The following is a 12,795-nucleotide window of genomic DNA, read 5'->3' as shown; positions in this document are numbered from 1 at the left end:
TTCATTTTTCTATGGTAATTCCACTTTTAATCCAGGTATGCAAAGTGTTTTCTCCTAGTTCTGCTGATTTCAACAAATAATGATACTATTATATGTTAAAACGTTTTAAATTTGTTAAAACTGTTAAGATTTTTTTTTGCACTTCAGGAGCCAAGACGGTTTGATTTGAGTTATTGTTATGGTCACATTTGTGAATAATAAAATACTTTCGTGATTTGGTTCTGTACATTTAATTAATTAGCTACAATATAATTAGTGAAGAACTAAATTGAATAGGAAAGCAAGGCCATTTATTATATACTATCCCAATGTTAATGGTCTTATGCACACTACTAACCAGACTATAGTATTTGCCACTGAAACCCTAGACTACCCATTTAGTTTATCCCTCTTAGGTCAAAATATTTTCAGCACTTTGATTTCAAACTGTAGCAATTTATTTCCACTCCTCCAAATACTTCATACATTTTCATAACACAAAATAAGTCAAACATTGTTATTTTATTGTTAGCCTTCATTGCTGTTGAAAGTAGATGGGATGATCACAATTCTTGAATTGAATAAGAGTAGTTCCTGTACCAGAAAATGCTACAAGGAATCACAGACTGGCAGACTAGCTATTATTACAAAAATAAAAGAAACATTAAAGTTTTGTATATTGACACAAATGCTCTTAATTTTTATTTTAAGATAACTGAATTGCTCATAGAGCCACATTATTAATGGTTGTAATTACAGGATTCTTGGTTGGTCATGTGTTTCTTGAAGGAATAGTTACATTTTTGGGAGGGGGAGATAAATAAATTTCAGACTCTATTGTCCACTGACTCTCTGTGTTTATATAATTAATCTGTTAGAATTTATTTCTTCCCTTCATCTCTGTTGATATTTAAACATAATGAAACAAATGTATGGCCAACTAGTGACTGTCAGCTATCATACCATATTTGTTTTCAAGAAATCATTATTTTCTTCACTGTCAGAGATTAAGTGTGTCTTCAGGAATTCTTCCACTGAGTCTGTATTCCATTTATCAATGGCAAGCACCTGAAAGGATTTGAATTTGTGAATACTGTTCATGCTAAGCATTAAACAAAGAAAACTACTTATGGAATTTACTATCCATATACTAATAAAATAAGTGCACATTATATTCTCAAAAATCAAGGTAAAGAGCATGCCTAGATCTTGAAATATTCTACTTATTTAAAACAAGCCAAATCTGTTTCTTATGAGAAGACTGGATATCAATAAAATGATAAGTAAAGTATTTACTACTGTGCAGTATAAAAGAACAATACTTACATCTTGAACATTTCCATCCTTATCCATCAATGTTATTATTGGATCAAGACCTCTAACATATTTAATTTGGAGATTGGGAAATTTTGCCGGTCGGTCGCTTTTTACAAATGCTGAGAAAATAATAATTATACATAGCACAAAAACTCACTTCATAGAACATATATATGTTCACTTTATTTTAAAATAATTGTATTTTCTATAGACTAAAATTATAACACAACAAAAACTCCATTGCTGTTTATAACAATTTTTGGGAATATAAAAAAATTAACAGGAAAATAAGCATGTCCTAGCCCTCTGCAAGCAGTATTATTGTTTATGGGAAATCATATAACTTCTCATTGGTTCAAATACAAAATAAGCATGCATCCTCCATACATAAGACCACAAATGCACACAAACATATAAGTTCACACACTCATATATTAACAGTGATTTGATATTTTGGATCATGGACATGACAACCAACCAGCAGTATAAGATAAAAAGCAAACCCACCAAAATCTGCTTGTTAAAAAAGGTGTTTATTTCACTTGCCTAGAATACTAACCTGTACACAATTTTAAATTTTCAATAGTGAAAATTTGGATTGTGGTGCTTTTTGATTATGATACCATGGAGTTTTACATGTATTTACCAATGTTTTGTAGGAAACTATCACCTCCATCTTCAAGGTAGAAAACACAAGTGATAGATTCCTCTACAAAGTTAGGAAGTACCCACAAGATGACATGTTTTACCCCAGAAGACCATAACCTAAATGTTCTTCACACTACAAAATATGAATGAGTGAGTAATCAGTTTATAGTTAACTTATCTACACTGGTTATTCATGACTGTCAACACTTCAGACAATAAGACAACAAAACTTAAACTAAGTTATTGTACTTGCCTTGAATCTGGGGGTAAACACCAAATTTACAAGTACAGACCTCCAGTCGAGCCTGAGCATACCGTTTTACTGTATATCCACTTTCATCCCTGTGGCAACATTGGTTGCAATGGTCTCTGCAAGTAAACATACAAAACACACACCGACTCTCAATAAATACATGAAAGAACATCTTCACATAATTAACATTAATATATACACATATACATGCATGAGAACAATACAAATAAATAGAAACAGCTTTTCATGTTCCCTTGTCCTCTTCACGCTTCAAAGCCCATGAAAAACTATAAAGTATATACTTACTTTAAAATATCAAGATCAAATGTTGGGAGACTGTCACATGATGAACACAATAGATTTGCCTTATTTAATCCCAATGACCAGCAATCTTCTGCAGAAAATTCAGTCAATACACTGGAAGCCTGTGAAATGACACAATATTTAAAAAAAACATTCATGAGGATAATGGAGAAACATACACACAGTACTACATCACAAATATTACACTGATGTGGCTTCTGATACACTAGCTGGTGTATTGTACAAAAGACATGGATAGTGCCAACTTGTATTTGGGAATAACTTGTCAAGTCTCGGTTGGGGGACCAGACTTTCTATATTACTTTAAAATAGATTGTTCTATCACCAAAGCCTTTAACGTTACCTTACCTTCCCCTCTCATTGGTTCTATTTAATCTTTGCAATTGATGGTGATATTAAATAACTTATGCTGAAACCACGCTTGTTTTATTAATAACTGCAACGACCAGTGTTACCACGAACGATTTTAATAGCGACCTTTCTTCAAGATTTCTAATATGATACAGTGACATTTTTATTAATCTCTACTTCGTTTTATATTGTGAAAAGATAAGCAAATGACATCAGTAACTGTTCGAAGGAAAAACTGGAGGAAAGGTTATAAATACTTTAAAGAAGCCTAATATTAAAACATGATGTAACACCTACCAAAACACCTGTAAGTAAAACCACAACTAGCACATTATATGCCATTGCAAGAGCCACAGATTACAACAGTCCCTGGATGATAAACTGACACCGTTAGACCACAGGTTTCAGAAATTAGACTTTCCGAATTGACTTCTTATCCAGCCTTTGGGTGGGGGGAAATTGAACGGTTTCAGCAGGGAAATTTAATATGTACATTGTGGTATTATTATTATTCACATTATTATTATTATTATTATTATTATTATTATTATTGTTATTGTAGTTTAAACTAGAGCCATCTGTGAAAGAATGTGACATTCGACTGCACGGGAATAATTGATTACTGCACGAATCGATTCTCGAGGTTTAGATACATCGATATATATATGTGTGTATTGATCTGTAATACCACAGTCGAGAGCAGCTAAAAATTACGATGCCAAATAAAATGTGCGAAAACTGACAACTGTAAAAAGAAATTCTTAAAACTATTTTTGAGAATGGAATGCCTTAAATGGTGTCTGCAGCGGAAAAAGCCAAGGTAGTTTTGCATATAGTATCTGATTCTCAGAATTCTTTCAAATATTCCCATTATGACCTCTAGAAAGACACTGCATCTGTAAAATTAAAATTGTTCAGTGACTCATCAGAGTTTTAACAGGGATTTCCGGGTAGAGCTAACAAAGCCTTCTTTCTTATTGTGCAGATTTCCAGTCCTATAAACTCTTGTCAGTTATCGTCCGAATTGTGACGTCATGTAGCCATGTAGGTGGCTACCCATCTTTCGGAGAAATGTATTACTTTTATCTTGTGATTTAAGTTTCTAATGAGACAAGTAAAATTAAACATAGGTAATGGTTTTTAATTTTGGGCGTAAGAGCAAATGGTCAATTATCGAATTTTAATTGGGTCAATGCAAATTTTTCGTAGTTGTTAGTTTGCTACTTACATTGTAAGACTGTTATTATCATCTGGGGAAGAATGTTCTTTCTACATAAGATCTGTCGGATACAACATCAAAGATTAGAACCGATGCCAATGTATATAATTTTTTTACTTATTAAAATATTTCACAAATTACTTATAAGCATGTTATTACACTGTCTTTGTAATTTAATATATATATATATCATTGTGGTTTATTATAAAGTTTTATAAAACTGAGAAGGAAATAAAAATATTAGCACTGTTGCTGTGTTGTTGTTTTAACATGCACAGAAAAGTGTCTTGAGAGAAGGTGCACATTTTACAAAGGTCTTATATATAATTTCAGGACCATAAACGACACTCCTACCAATCACGTTTGTACATCAACTCTGTAGATTCTACAGGCTTAATTTGAGAAATTTGTGTGACCCCTATTGAATAACTTTCAAACCATATTTCGAGAAGATCTGTCAATGTTTACAATATACAGGACGTACAGATACACTAGCGTATAACGTGATGATCTCATAAGCCTGCTTTTGTCCATGAGGAAAGAAACTAGGCTAAGAGGATGAGCATATTCATACAACCTTCACGCGTTCCACTGGTGGCAGCAGATGATTTAATGTATTCGCATTGAAACTGCTAATCAGCTGTGAAAATTGGGACTAATAAGATGTCATCTTTAGCGATGAGGCAGCGCTGCTTGCATACTTGTTCAGATATGTTAATAACACAGCTTTCAGGATGAGGCCAATCTTTAATATACACACGAACGGTTCTTCGAAGTAGAGCGAATTTGTTCTGAGAATAATCCGAACGTCACTGCATTTACATAATGTTAAGATACAGTGTAGGTGTGTTAGTTTTTAATTATCTATATTCTTTAATACATGAAAAGGGTTTTTGTGCTTCAATAATTAATTATTGATCAATAAGTGTTTAATTTAGCTTAACGGAAACGCGACTTATTTCAATTTGAATCTCGAACGGAAAACAGTAATGGACCTATGGTTGAGTTTTCTTGATTTCTCATCGTATCTCTTTATACCTTTACTAATACACTATTCATATCTCCCTACAAATCTAATACTTATATAGTTTTAAAAACGAACAACTTTATTGCCCTTGCAGAATTAAATCCAAGTAATTTGCAAGAACTATTGAAATACAAACGCCAGTTATTATGAAATCAGCCTCTTGATGCCGAATCTTGTAGCCAGGTATTCCCATGCAGAAAGCACCTCCTCTACCCACTGGGTAGGTCCCATAGCCAGTCTGGACGCGGTAGTGAAGAGGAAAATTTCTTGTCCCTGTCTTACCGAATATCGAACCCCGGATGTCCAACCTGTCGCCTGCTTACTGTTCAGATTAAACCTTACCTGATTCAGGATGAAGTGTATTTGGTGGACAATGCAGCGCACAGACGCAGACAAATTAAATTTATTTTCGGTAGTCCAGACTACTAATACTTTAAACGCATGAATGTTAGTATCAAATTTGAAATTTCACACAGCTTTCAACTACAATTCAAGCCTAGATAACAGATAAATAAAATATAAGTAGTTAAATAAAGACTCCTGACTGAATTTTCTAAGAAATTGTAGCTGAAATATGGGCACCTTATACGACTTAAACAAATTTAATTTGTCTGCAGTGTAAACGATCAAGAGAACAGCAGAAGGGGGGAGGGCTATTTGAAAACTCTGACTCATACCGTTTCAAGGGAATGCTTATATTTAAGTCAATTCATGTTATTCAGTTGTCATTGTACAAGACGCTCTTAGTAAAGATGTCATTCTAACTACAGCGTCATTGAATGGTAGTTAAAGGGATAAGTTTAACTTCTTTGACACGGTCTGGTATTCCCCGGGCGTTGTAACTTTACATATTATTAGTAGGACATGCACACTCATACACACGCACAAGGCTTTCAATGGCAGAAAATAATAAATAATTTACGTACGTACTAACAACCAGTACTTGTTGATACCAGTCTCCATCCTAAGCTTAGTAAACATTGCGAAAGTATCTGAAGTCATCACCACTGTTCGGGAAATTATCATGTAAATATAACTTCTTTCAATCTGTCACTTGTCTTAACCTTGTGCCTAGTTTCGATATTTGATTAGTTTGTTGTCAATAACTAATGCTAATTGGCGTCACACGATTTACCTCAAACCTGTTGGTGGAGGCGACTTATAAACGGGAGTCGCTGAGAGCTGCATCACAGTTGGTCTGGGTTTAGTGCGAGAACTTGGAAGCTGTCTTGTACCAATGGCTCTAAGAGTATGTGGCACTTTGTTTATTGAACTCGTCATTATCGTAAAGAATCTGAAATACATAACACACAGTCTTGTCAGGCTAACATTTTAAGATTACACAGTTTTGAAGCTTCTTTTCTTGTGTGTTGCTGTTTGCAACAAGTAATTAACGAACAGTGACATCTTGTAGGGTGTCATTTAAAAAATATCGCATGTTCTTAAACATATACTACTATTAGCCTATCAAAATGGCCATATTGTCTAGGGCACGTGTTTTGGCCTCTTGAATACTGGAATCTCGAGTTCAAATTTCGCTGCAGTAATGGGTGTTTGTCTTCGTCTTCATATGTTGTGCCATTCTATATAGGTAGAGTGCCTTGCAAAGGGCTGATTATCGTCCAAGGAGTCCTGCGAAATGTTTGAAGTGATTCGCACTTTCAGAAGTAATTCTGAATTTGAATAGGCAACGCGGTCTAAACCGTAAGAGATGATGTATTAATATTTTTTTCAGAGTGTAACGTGGTTCCTAATTGTAAGCTGTTTGGCTGCGCTGGCAGTATCAGCCCCTACATCAAGTGAAGAATCTTCAGAGTAAGTATGGAGCTTAGCGTCAATTTGAGCAGTCATTAATCTTCCGCTTGGCGATTTTTTGTTTCGTGTTTAGTAGGCTGTTCTCGATGAAATTGCTTCTGTTGGTCTTTGCAATAATTTTTCTCTACAAGACGCGTTTAAACATGCAAGCACACATACAAACACACACACACTCACATAGATACTTATTTAGATAAAATCAGGTAATCGTTGTCTACTTCACAGGGATTCGACAACAGTTGGCGCTGTAATTCTGCCAGGAGAAATTCCTCATGATAAGAGGACAAAGTGAGTACAGAATATTTGTACAGAAAGTAGTATGAAGATTAGATGTTCTGTATTATAACTCTAATCTTATTCTATCTTCGGACTCAAAATTTTTTGAAAGAGGTTAATAAAAAAAATTAATGTAACTTTTCTGTGGCCTAATTGTTTATTTAACGATGCTTTCAGTAGTTAATCCCATAATTATAGTGTCAAATGATATGATAATTGATGAATAATAGATTTAAAAAGCATACAGATTGAAGTAATCGTCACCTAATTTTCCTGGAGGGACTGAGAAAATAACGATAAAACAGCCAGAATATTCGGCGTCCGGGGCGAAATTTTGATTAGGGATTTCCCGGATACAAAGTAGGAGTGCTAACCACTCGGCCACGATGCGATATTCGGTATTCGTAAAAGTAAGGTTACAATTTTGCTTTAAAGGGACACGCTTCTGAATCCTCTAAGCCTTTGTTCACTTGTAATCTATGTCTTTATTGATAGTTTTATATATATATATATATATATATATATATATATATATATAAGCTTAAATTCAGTGTGTACATAATTTTGCTCTATTTTGATGTTATAACGAAAATTGTTTAATGCGTTATCTACTTCTGATATCGCAACGCTGATGGAATGTGGAGTTAAATTGTAATTCTTTGATATTCATATATTTTTTATATTTATTTTATTTGAAAATGTGGATTCAGTGCCAATTTCTAGAGGGTAAACTTCAGAAACAATGCAACTTTGAATAAACAACTCCATGGAAAGGAGACTTTCTTGAGAACCTACTAGTACGCTCAACTAGTTAAGAAATTCTCTGCCTTTCGTGAATCATAAAGATTCATTACCGTGTTCACATGATCACGCCACCAGTCCCTATTCTGAATAAGATGAATCATATCCACAGCTTCCAAACTATATTTACCTGACCTCCATTTTAATATTATCCCCATCTACGTCTAGAACTTCTGAGTGATATTTTTCCCTTCAAGCCTTCCAACCAAAATTATGTACTTATTTCTTATTTCTCCTTTAAATTCTACACGTTCTGATCATCTCACTATGCTTAATTTCATAATCTCAATAATAAGTGTTGAAGACTTTAAATTATGGAACATCTCATTATGCAGTTCTCTCCAGCCTCGTGTAACTTTATTCTTATGGTCAAATATCCTTCTAAGTACCCTGTTCTTAAACATCCCTAATGTAAAAGACCAAGTTTCACACCCGTACAAAAATCAGGTGAAATTATAGTTTTGTTTAGTTTAGTTTTCGATAGAATGCGTAAGGAGAAGTTTCTGAACTGCATGGTAGCAAACATTTCTTGAATTGTCCGCTCTTAATTTCAATGTGAGCTTTACATAAATTCTCAAAGGGTTATAACAGGTGCTCATATTCGCAGGCGTGAATCTGAGAAACAAGAAGCTGATAAACCAGAGAATCCAATCGAAGTAGCAAAGAAACCAGGAGAGCCTGCATACACGAAACCAACAGAAGCCACGAGCAGAGTCGCTCGAGATGCCGAGGAAAAGAAACCAGAATCTCAGCCAGCTAAGCCCTCAGAAAGCAGTTCTGATGCAAAGAAGGACGAGTCCAAACCCAAATCAAAGTGAGTATACCCTTTTGTATCTGTACTCTCTACTCGTTCTGCTTCGCCGTGACAAAGCAGGTGTATTATAACATTCTATCTCGTAAGCGTGTATCAAGAGATTTTCAGATAAAATGTCAAAAATATAAAACCGTGTTAGAGACGCAAGAATGTATCCTTGACGTATGTATCCAGAAAGAGCCTCTGATAAATGTTCCTCTTGCCAAAAAAAGGTAACGACAGCAGTTTTACTTAAAATTAAATACTTCAACAATTAAATTGTTAATTTACGGCAATATTAACTCTTTAATAAAACATTACAAAATAAAAAACAGAACGTTATTCAATTTATGAAAGAAAACAAAACTATTTTAAGCTAAAATTATCCTTACGAAATCGTAAAAATTATCTGCTCACCATCAGAACATTTATTTATTAGATTGAATCCCAGGTTCAGAAACCCCGAATAAGAAAGAATATTTTAATTTTTGCTTAAATATTAGTTCCTTATTTATTTTATATTTTATAATTATTTAACTGGATATTGATTCCCATTATTTATTTTTATGTATCAGTTCGGTTTATCAATGGGAATACAGAAGCAGTATCTTTGAGATAGACCAAACCATTTTCAAATCCTTTGAAATTAATATTTGTAATAATTCTAACATCTTCGTCTTGAAACGTGCTAAAGCAAAAATTTAAGTCAAAGTACATACGTTAATGTACATGAAAGAACCAGTGAACGTTTTGTCCCAGGCGTGAAACCCCACCTGAGAAAGATGGTGTTAAAAAGCCCGCCTTGACTGTAAGCAAGCCAGAAGCTACACGACCAGAGCGAGACGTCGATGAACTAGGAAAGCAGAAGAAAGAGGGAGATGTCGACTCTCATCCCACTTCGATCCCCGACTATAAGAAAGAGGAGAGGCGACAGAAGTGAGTGGACCTCGTTAGCCTGTGACTGATTCTAATTATACAACTTTGCAATTCCACTTGAAATTAATGAAGTCTACATTCAGCTTTCAAATTTAAAAGATGGTTCTTTAGCATCTTTACCTTTAATAACTAATGAGACATTCATTAACTTCAAAAAACAGGACTTTGATATATGGTTAAGACCTAAAATTATATCTTCAGGAATCGTTAACAATAATTGTTAGCAATTGTTAATTGTTATCAGAATATTATCCCGTAAGAAATGGTGTTATTTAGATTTGTTTTATATCAAAATTTTATTGTTAATACAGTATTAATCCAGTATTTTTAATGTATTTCAAAAGAAGTTAAATGTTATATCTTATGTATGAAGTTTACAGCAAACATACGAACTTGCACTATAATAAACTATTTGCATTGAGAAAATTCTTTTTATTATGATAGCTTACACGTTCCTCTCGTCTCCAAATTCTATTGCCCGGATCGATAAATCTCAGATCCATTGCCAAGAAATGTAGAGGAACTTTGCCGTCTATGTTGACATTTCTTACATGGAGCACAGTCGTTTTAAAGAAGCTATTAGTCGATCAGTTGGTGTAGAAATTGTCCACCTCTTTTGAAATCCGAAACTTCAGTACTGTGTTAAAACAGCCTGCTACTAGATCCTAGTCTGAAATTCATGAATCCAGCCCAGGCCTTCATATTCTGTTTCCTTAAAATTCACTATACGTCTAATATTACTCCCACATGTACGCCTAGACATTGTCTCATTTCTCCCAAATGATCTACATGATAAGCCCATCTCATCGTCCTTGATTTAATCACCGTCATAATAGGATGTTTAATGAAGCGTACAACATAATTATGAAAGACCTTTTTATACTATCCCTCCAACCATCTCCTACTGCCATTCTTTTCTCGACGCCTTGCTTAAAAAAATACTTTTCCTAACAATTTCAAGCACAATGGTAATTATATGTACCACCAGCTTTAAATTAAGTAACTTTGCATTTTGTCCACAGAACGTTTTCTGGGTTTCGTATGGTTCCCAGAATAGTCAGCATTTATTTTCGTAAAGAGCGTTAAACAATTTATATCTATAGTAGGAAAGCAATGGGTTTTCTTTGAGGTAGGAACATTTTTTTTTTATTATGCGTATTTCGTGCTCCAAAGTACGTATCAGTCCTTGACAAACACCGATATTAATGTTGCATATGTAAATCTAATTTCGCAAGGGTAATGCATCCTACAAATATGCTGCTTATAAATGACAACCAAAATCCAAAAACGTGTCTTTCAGGCCTACATAGACAAGGCCCTTCCGTGATACTGCAGCCTACCTAATTCTCCTGGACATAAAATATTAATACCAAACACACAGCTCAGACTACCAAATGCCATTGCAAAAAGACTTTGGCAATAATTGTAAAAATAAATCTAGAAGTCTATTTGCCCATCTGCATGTGCTGTAATAGAGATATTCAATTTAATTGTTTATCTCTTGAAAAAAGTTTCTCTGCGTCACTTCTTGAAAAGCTCTTCAGCTTACCTGCTGCCAGCATCATGATCTAGGTTTCGAAGTGTTTAATAATTGAACACAGAAAACAAGAGAATATTTAGGAGCGTTAGTTTGTCGAAGAAATACGTATGGATCTATAATACTGGACGTTATAAAACTTTCTCAGGCTTTTAGCCGCGTCAGTGTTGAGTCAAAAACATTTTGGAGACAAGTTCTGTCTTCATCATCATAATACGGTACTTTTATATTACCTAACTTGGAAATGTATGCCTAATTGTCTGACCTGATACGTGCCTATATGAAACTTTGTTACCAATCAACTCAAATTTAGTCCTAAAATATTATCCTCGTTAAGCCATTAATGATAGTCACAGCATATCATAGAAACAACAAATAAATGAAAGATACAATGTTCCATCTACGTAATTATTATGGAGCCTTTGTGTTCGAATATCATCTCATTAATGGCTATCTGATTCAGGTATTTTGTGGTCACAGATGAGAGACTTTAAAATTAGTTACCTTTTGAAAGTCTGTGTTGTTTCACACAGAGCCAATATTGTGATTTGATGAGATGCAGCAGCTGCTTGGTCTGATAAGTAATCAGACATTACGGATATTTTTCTGTGGGGTTATGTAGGGGACAGTGTGTTCACACCATAGCCACATATGCTAGAAGCCTCTACTTACTTCACTTTGCCCTTAGGCCACTTTTACTTGGCCTCCATCTGTCTGTTGTTCATTGTAGGACACATCTGAGGAGTTATAGGCCTATTATATAGATAAAATCTAAAAATCAGTTTCGCCAGATTGTAGAAATGAATACCAATGTTTATCAAATGTCGTTTCAAATTAAATTCCTGTCTCGTATTCGAGAGATACATGATCGAATTTTCTGCTCGGAAATCGACTGTTATGATCGATCTTTTTTGTGTTTCTTTTTCAGTCTTCTCAGAAATGATAGCATTCTAACGTAGATTATGAGTTTCTTCCTTCAAAATAAAAAAATACAGTTAAATGATATTTGTTAAAATATAAAGCCTACTCCTGCCCCTAAAAGGTGTTACGAGTGCTTGTAATACGAAGGTCGATGTAACTCTGATACCGATTTATATTTACAGGCGAGATGTAAAAGAAAATAAAGGCGATACGAAGCCGGGAGCCACCAAGAACGCTCCCGCCCTTCAAAGGCCATTGTCAACAATTGCAGAAGAGCCGAATATTAGACAAAAACGCGCTGGCGGTCCACAGAAACCACGTCCTAATCCAAGTGGGCCTGGAAACAACCATCCTGGGAACAGCAACAGTCACCCTGTGAACAACGGGAAACCTCAAGGCAACCACCCTGGAAACAACGGGAAACCTATAAATCAACCTGGGGGCAGGCCTGGCAGTCCAGGTCCTGGAGGACATAACCTCCATCATTAGAATTCAGCCGGCTTGCCAAAGAGCAAGAAGCCAATGTGGCAATAACGATATGTATTGTTACTAAAGCTAAATACAATGGTATCAAAGAGATTGGGTTGGAAACCGATAT

General features: G+C 34.7%; 2 protein-coding genes across 3 annotated transcripts; one reads left to right on the top strand and one right to left on the bottom strand.

Annotated features, from left to right (window-relative positions):
- Nucleotides 1-414: 414 nt before the first annotated feature.
- Nucleotides 415-3,326, bottom strand: LOC110840464 (selenoprotein F). The gene is made up of 5 exons (XM_022085515.2): nucleotides 3,170-3,326; nucleotides 2,504-2,622; nucleotides 2,198-2,313; nucleotides 1,306-1,415; nucleotides 415-1,047 (listed from the first exon to the last, which is right to left on the bottom strand). Exons 1-5 carry the CDS (start codon nucleotides 3,212-3,214, stop codon nucleotides 937-939), a joined length of 501 nt encoding a protein of 166 aa, XP_021941207.1. The 5' UTR covers nucleotides 3,215-3,326; the 3' UTR covers nucleotides 415-936.
- Nucleotides 3,327-6,218: 2,892 nt separating this feature from the next.
- On the top strand, nucleotides 6,219-12,776 carry LOC110840461 (uncharacterized). Of its 2 annotated transcripts, XM_022085507.2 has the most exons (6): nucleotides 6,219-6,367; nucleotides 6,854-6,933; nucleotides 7,159-7,221; nucleotides 8,618-8,824; nucleotides 9,563-9,739; nucleotides 12,380-12,776. In XM_022085507.2, exons 1-6 carry the CDS (start codon nucleotides 6,356-6,358, stop codon nucleotides 12,684-12,686), a joined length of 846 nt encoding a protein of 281 aa, XP_021941199.1. In that variant the 5' UTR covers nucleotides 6,219-6,355; the 3' UTR covers nucleotides 12,687-12,776. The 2 variants fall into 2 exon arrangements, with proteins under 2 accessions (XP_021941199.1, XP_087208343.1); XM_087352217.1 differs by lacking the exon at nucleotides 9,563-9,739.
- Nucleotides 12,777-12,795: the final 19 nt, after the last annotated feature.

Source organism: Zootermopsis nevadensis, unplaced genomic scaffold, assembly GCF_977971745.1.
Source record: "Zootermopsis nevadensis isolate Lab colony 2312 unplaced genomic scaffold, Znev_1.0 Znev_ptg000020l, whole genome shotgun sequence".
In the NCBI taxonomy this organism is placed as follows: domain Eukaryota; kingdom Metazoa; phylum Arthropoda; class Insecta; order Blattodea; family Termopsidae; genus Zootermopsis; species Zootermopsis nevadensis.
The sequence above is the reverse complement of the archived record's forward strand: the minus strand, read 5'-3'. Positions and strand labels throughout refer to the sequence as shown.

Excerpts from the sequence above, each read along its gene's own strand:
- LOC110840461 (XM_022085507.2), top strand. Across the intron at positions 8,825-9,562 it reads GAGTCCAAACCCAAATCAAA|GCGTGAAACCCCACCTGAGA; the intron begins GTGAGTATACCC and ends GTTTTGTCCCAG. Across the intron at positions 9,740-12,379 it reads AAAGAGGAGAGGCGACAGAA|GCGAGATGTAAAAGAAAATA; the intron begins GTGAGTGGACCT and ends TTATATTTACAG.
- LOC110840464 (XM_022085515.2), bottom strand. The coding sequence starts at position 3,214 with ATGGCATATAATGTGCTAGTTGTGGTTTTACTTACAGGTGTTTTG. Across the intron at positions 2,623-3,169 it reads TTTTACTTACAGGTGTTTTG|GCTTCCAGTGTATTGACTGA; the intron begins GTAGGTGTTACA and ends GTCATTTCACAG. Across the intron at positions 1,048-1,305 it reads AGGATGGAAATGTTCAAGAT|GTGCTTGCCATTGATAAATG; the intron begins GTAAGTATTGTT and ends AAATCCTTTCAG.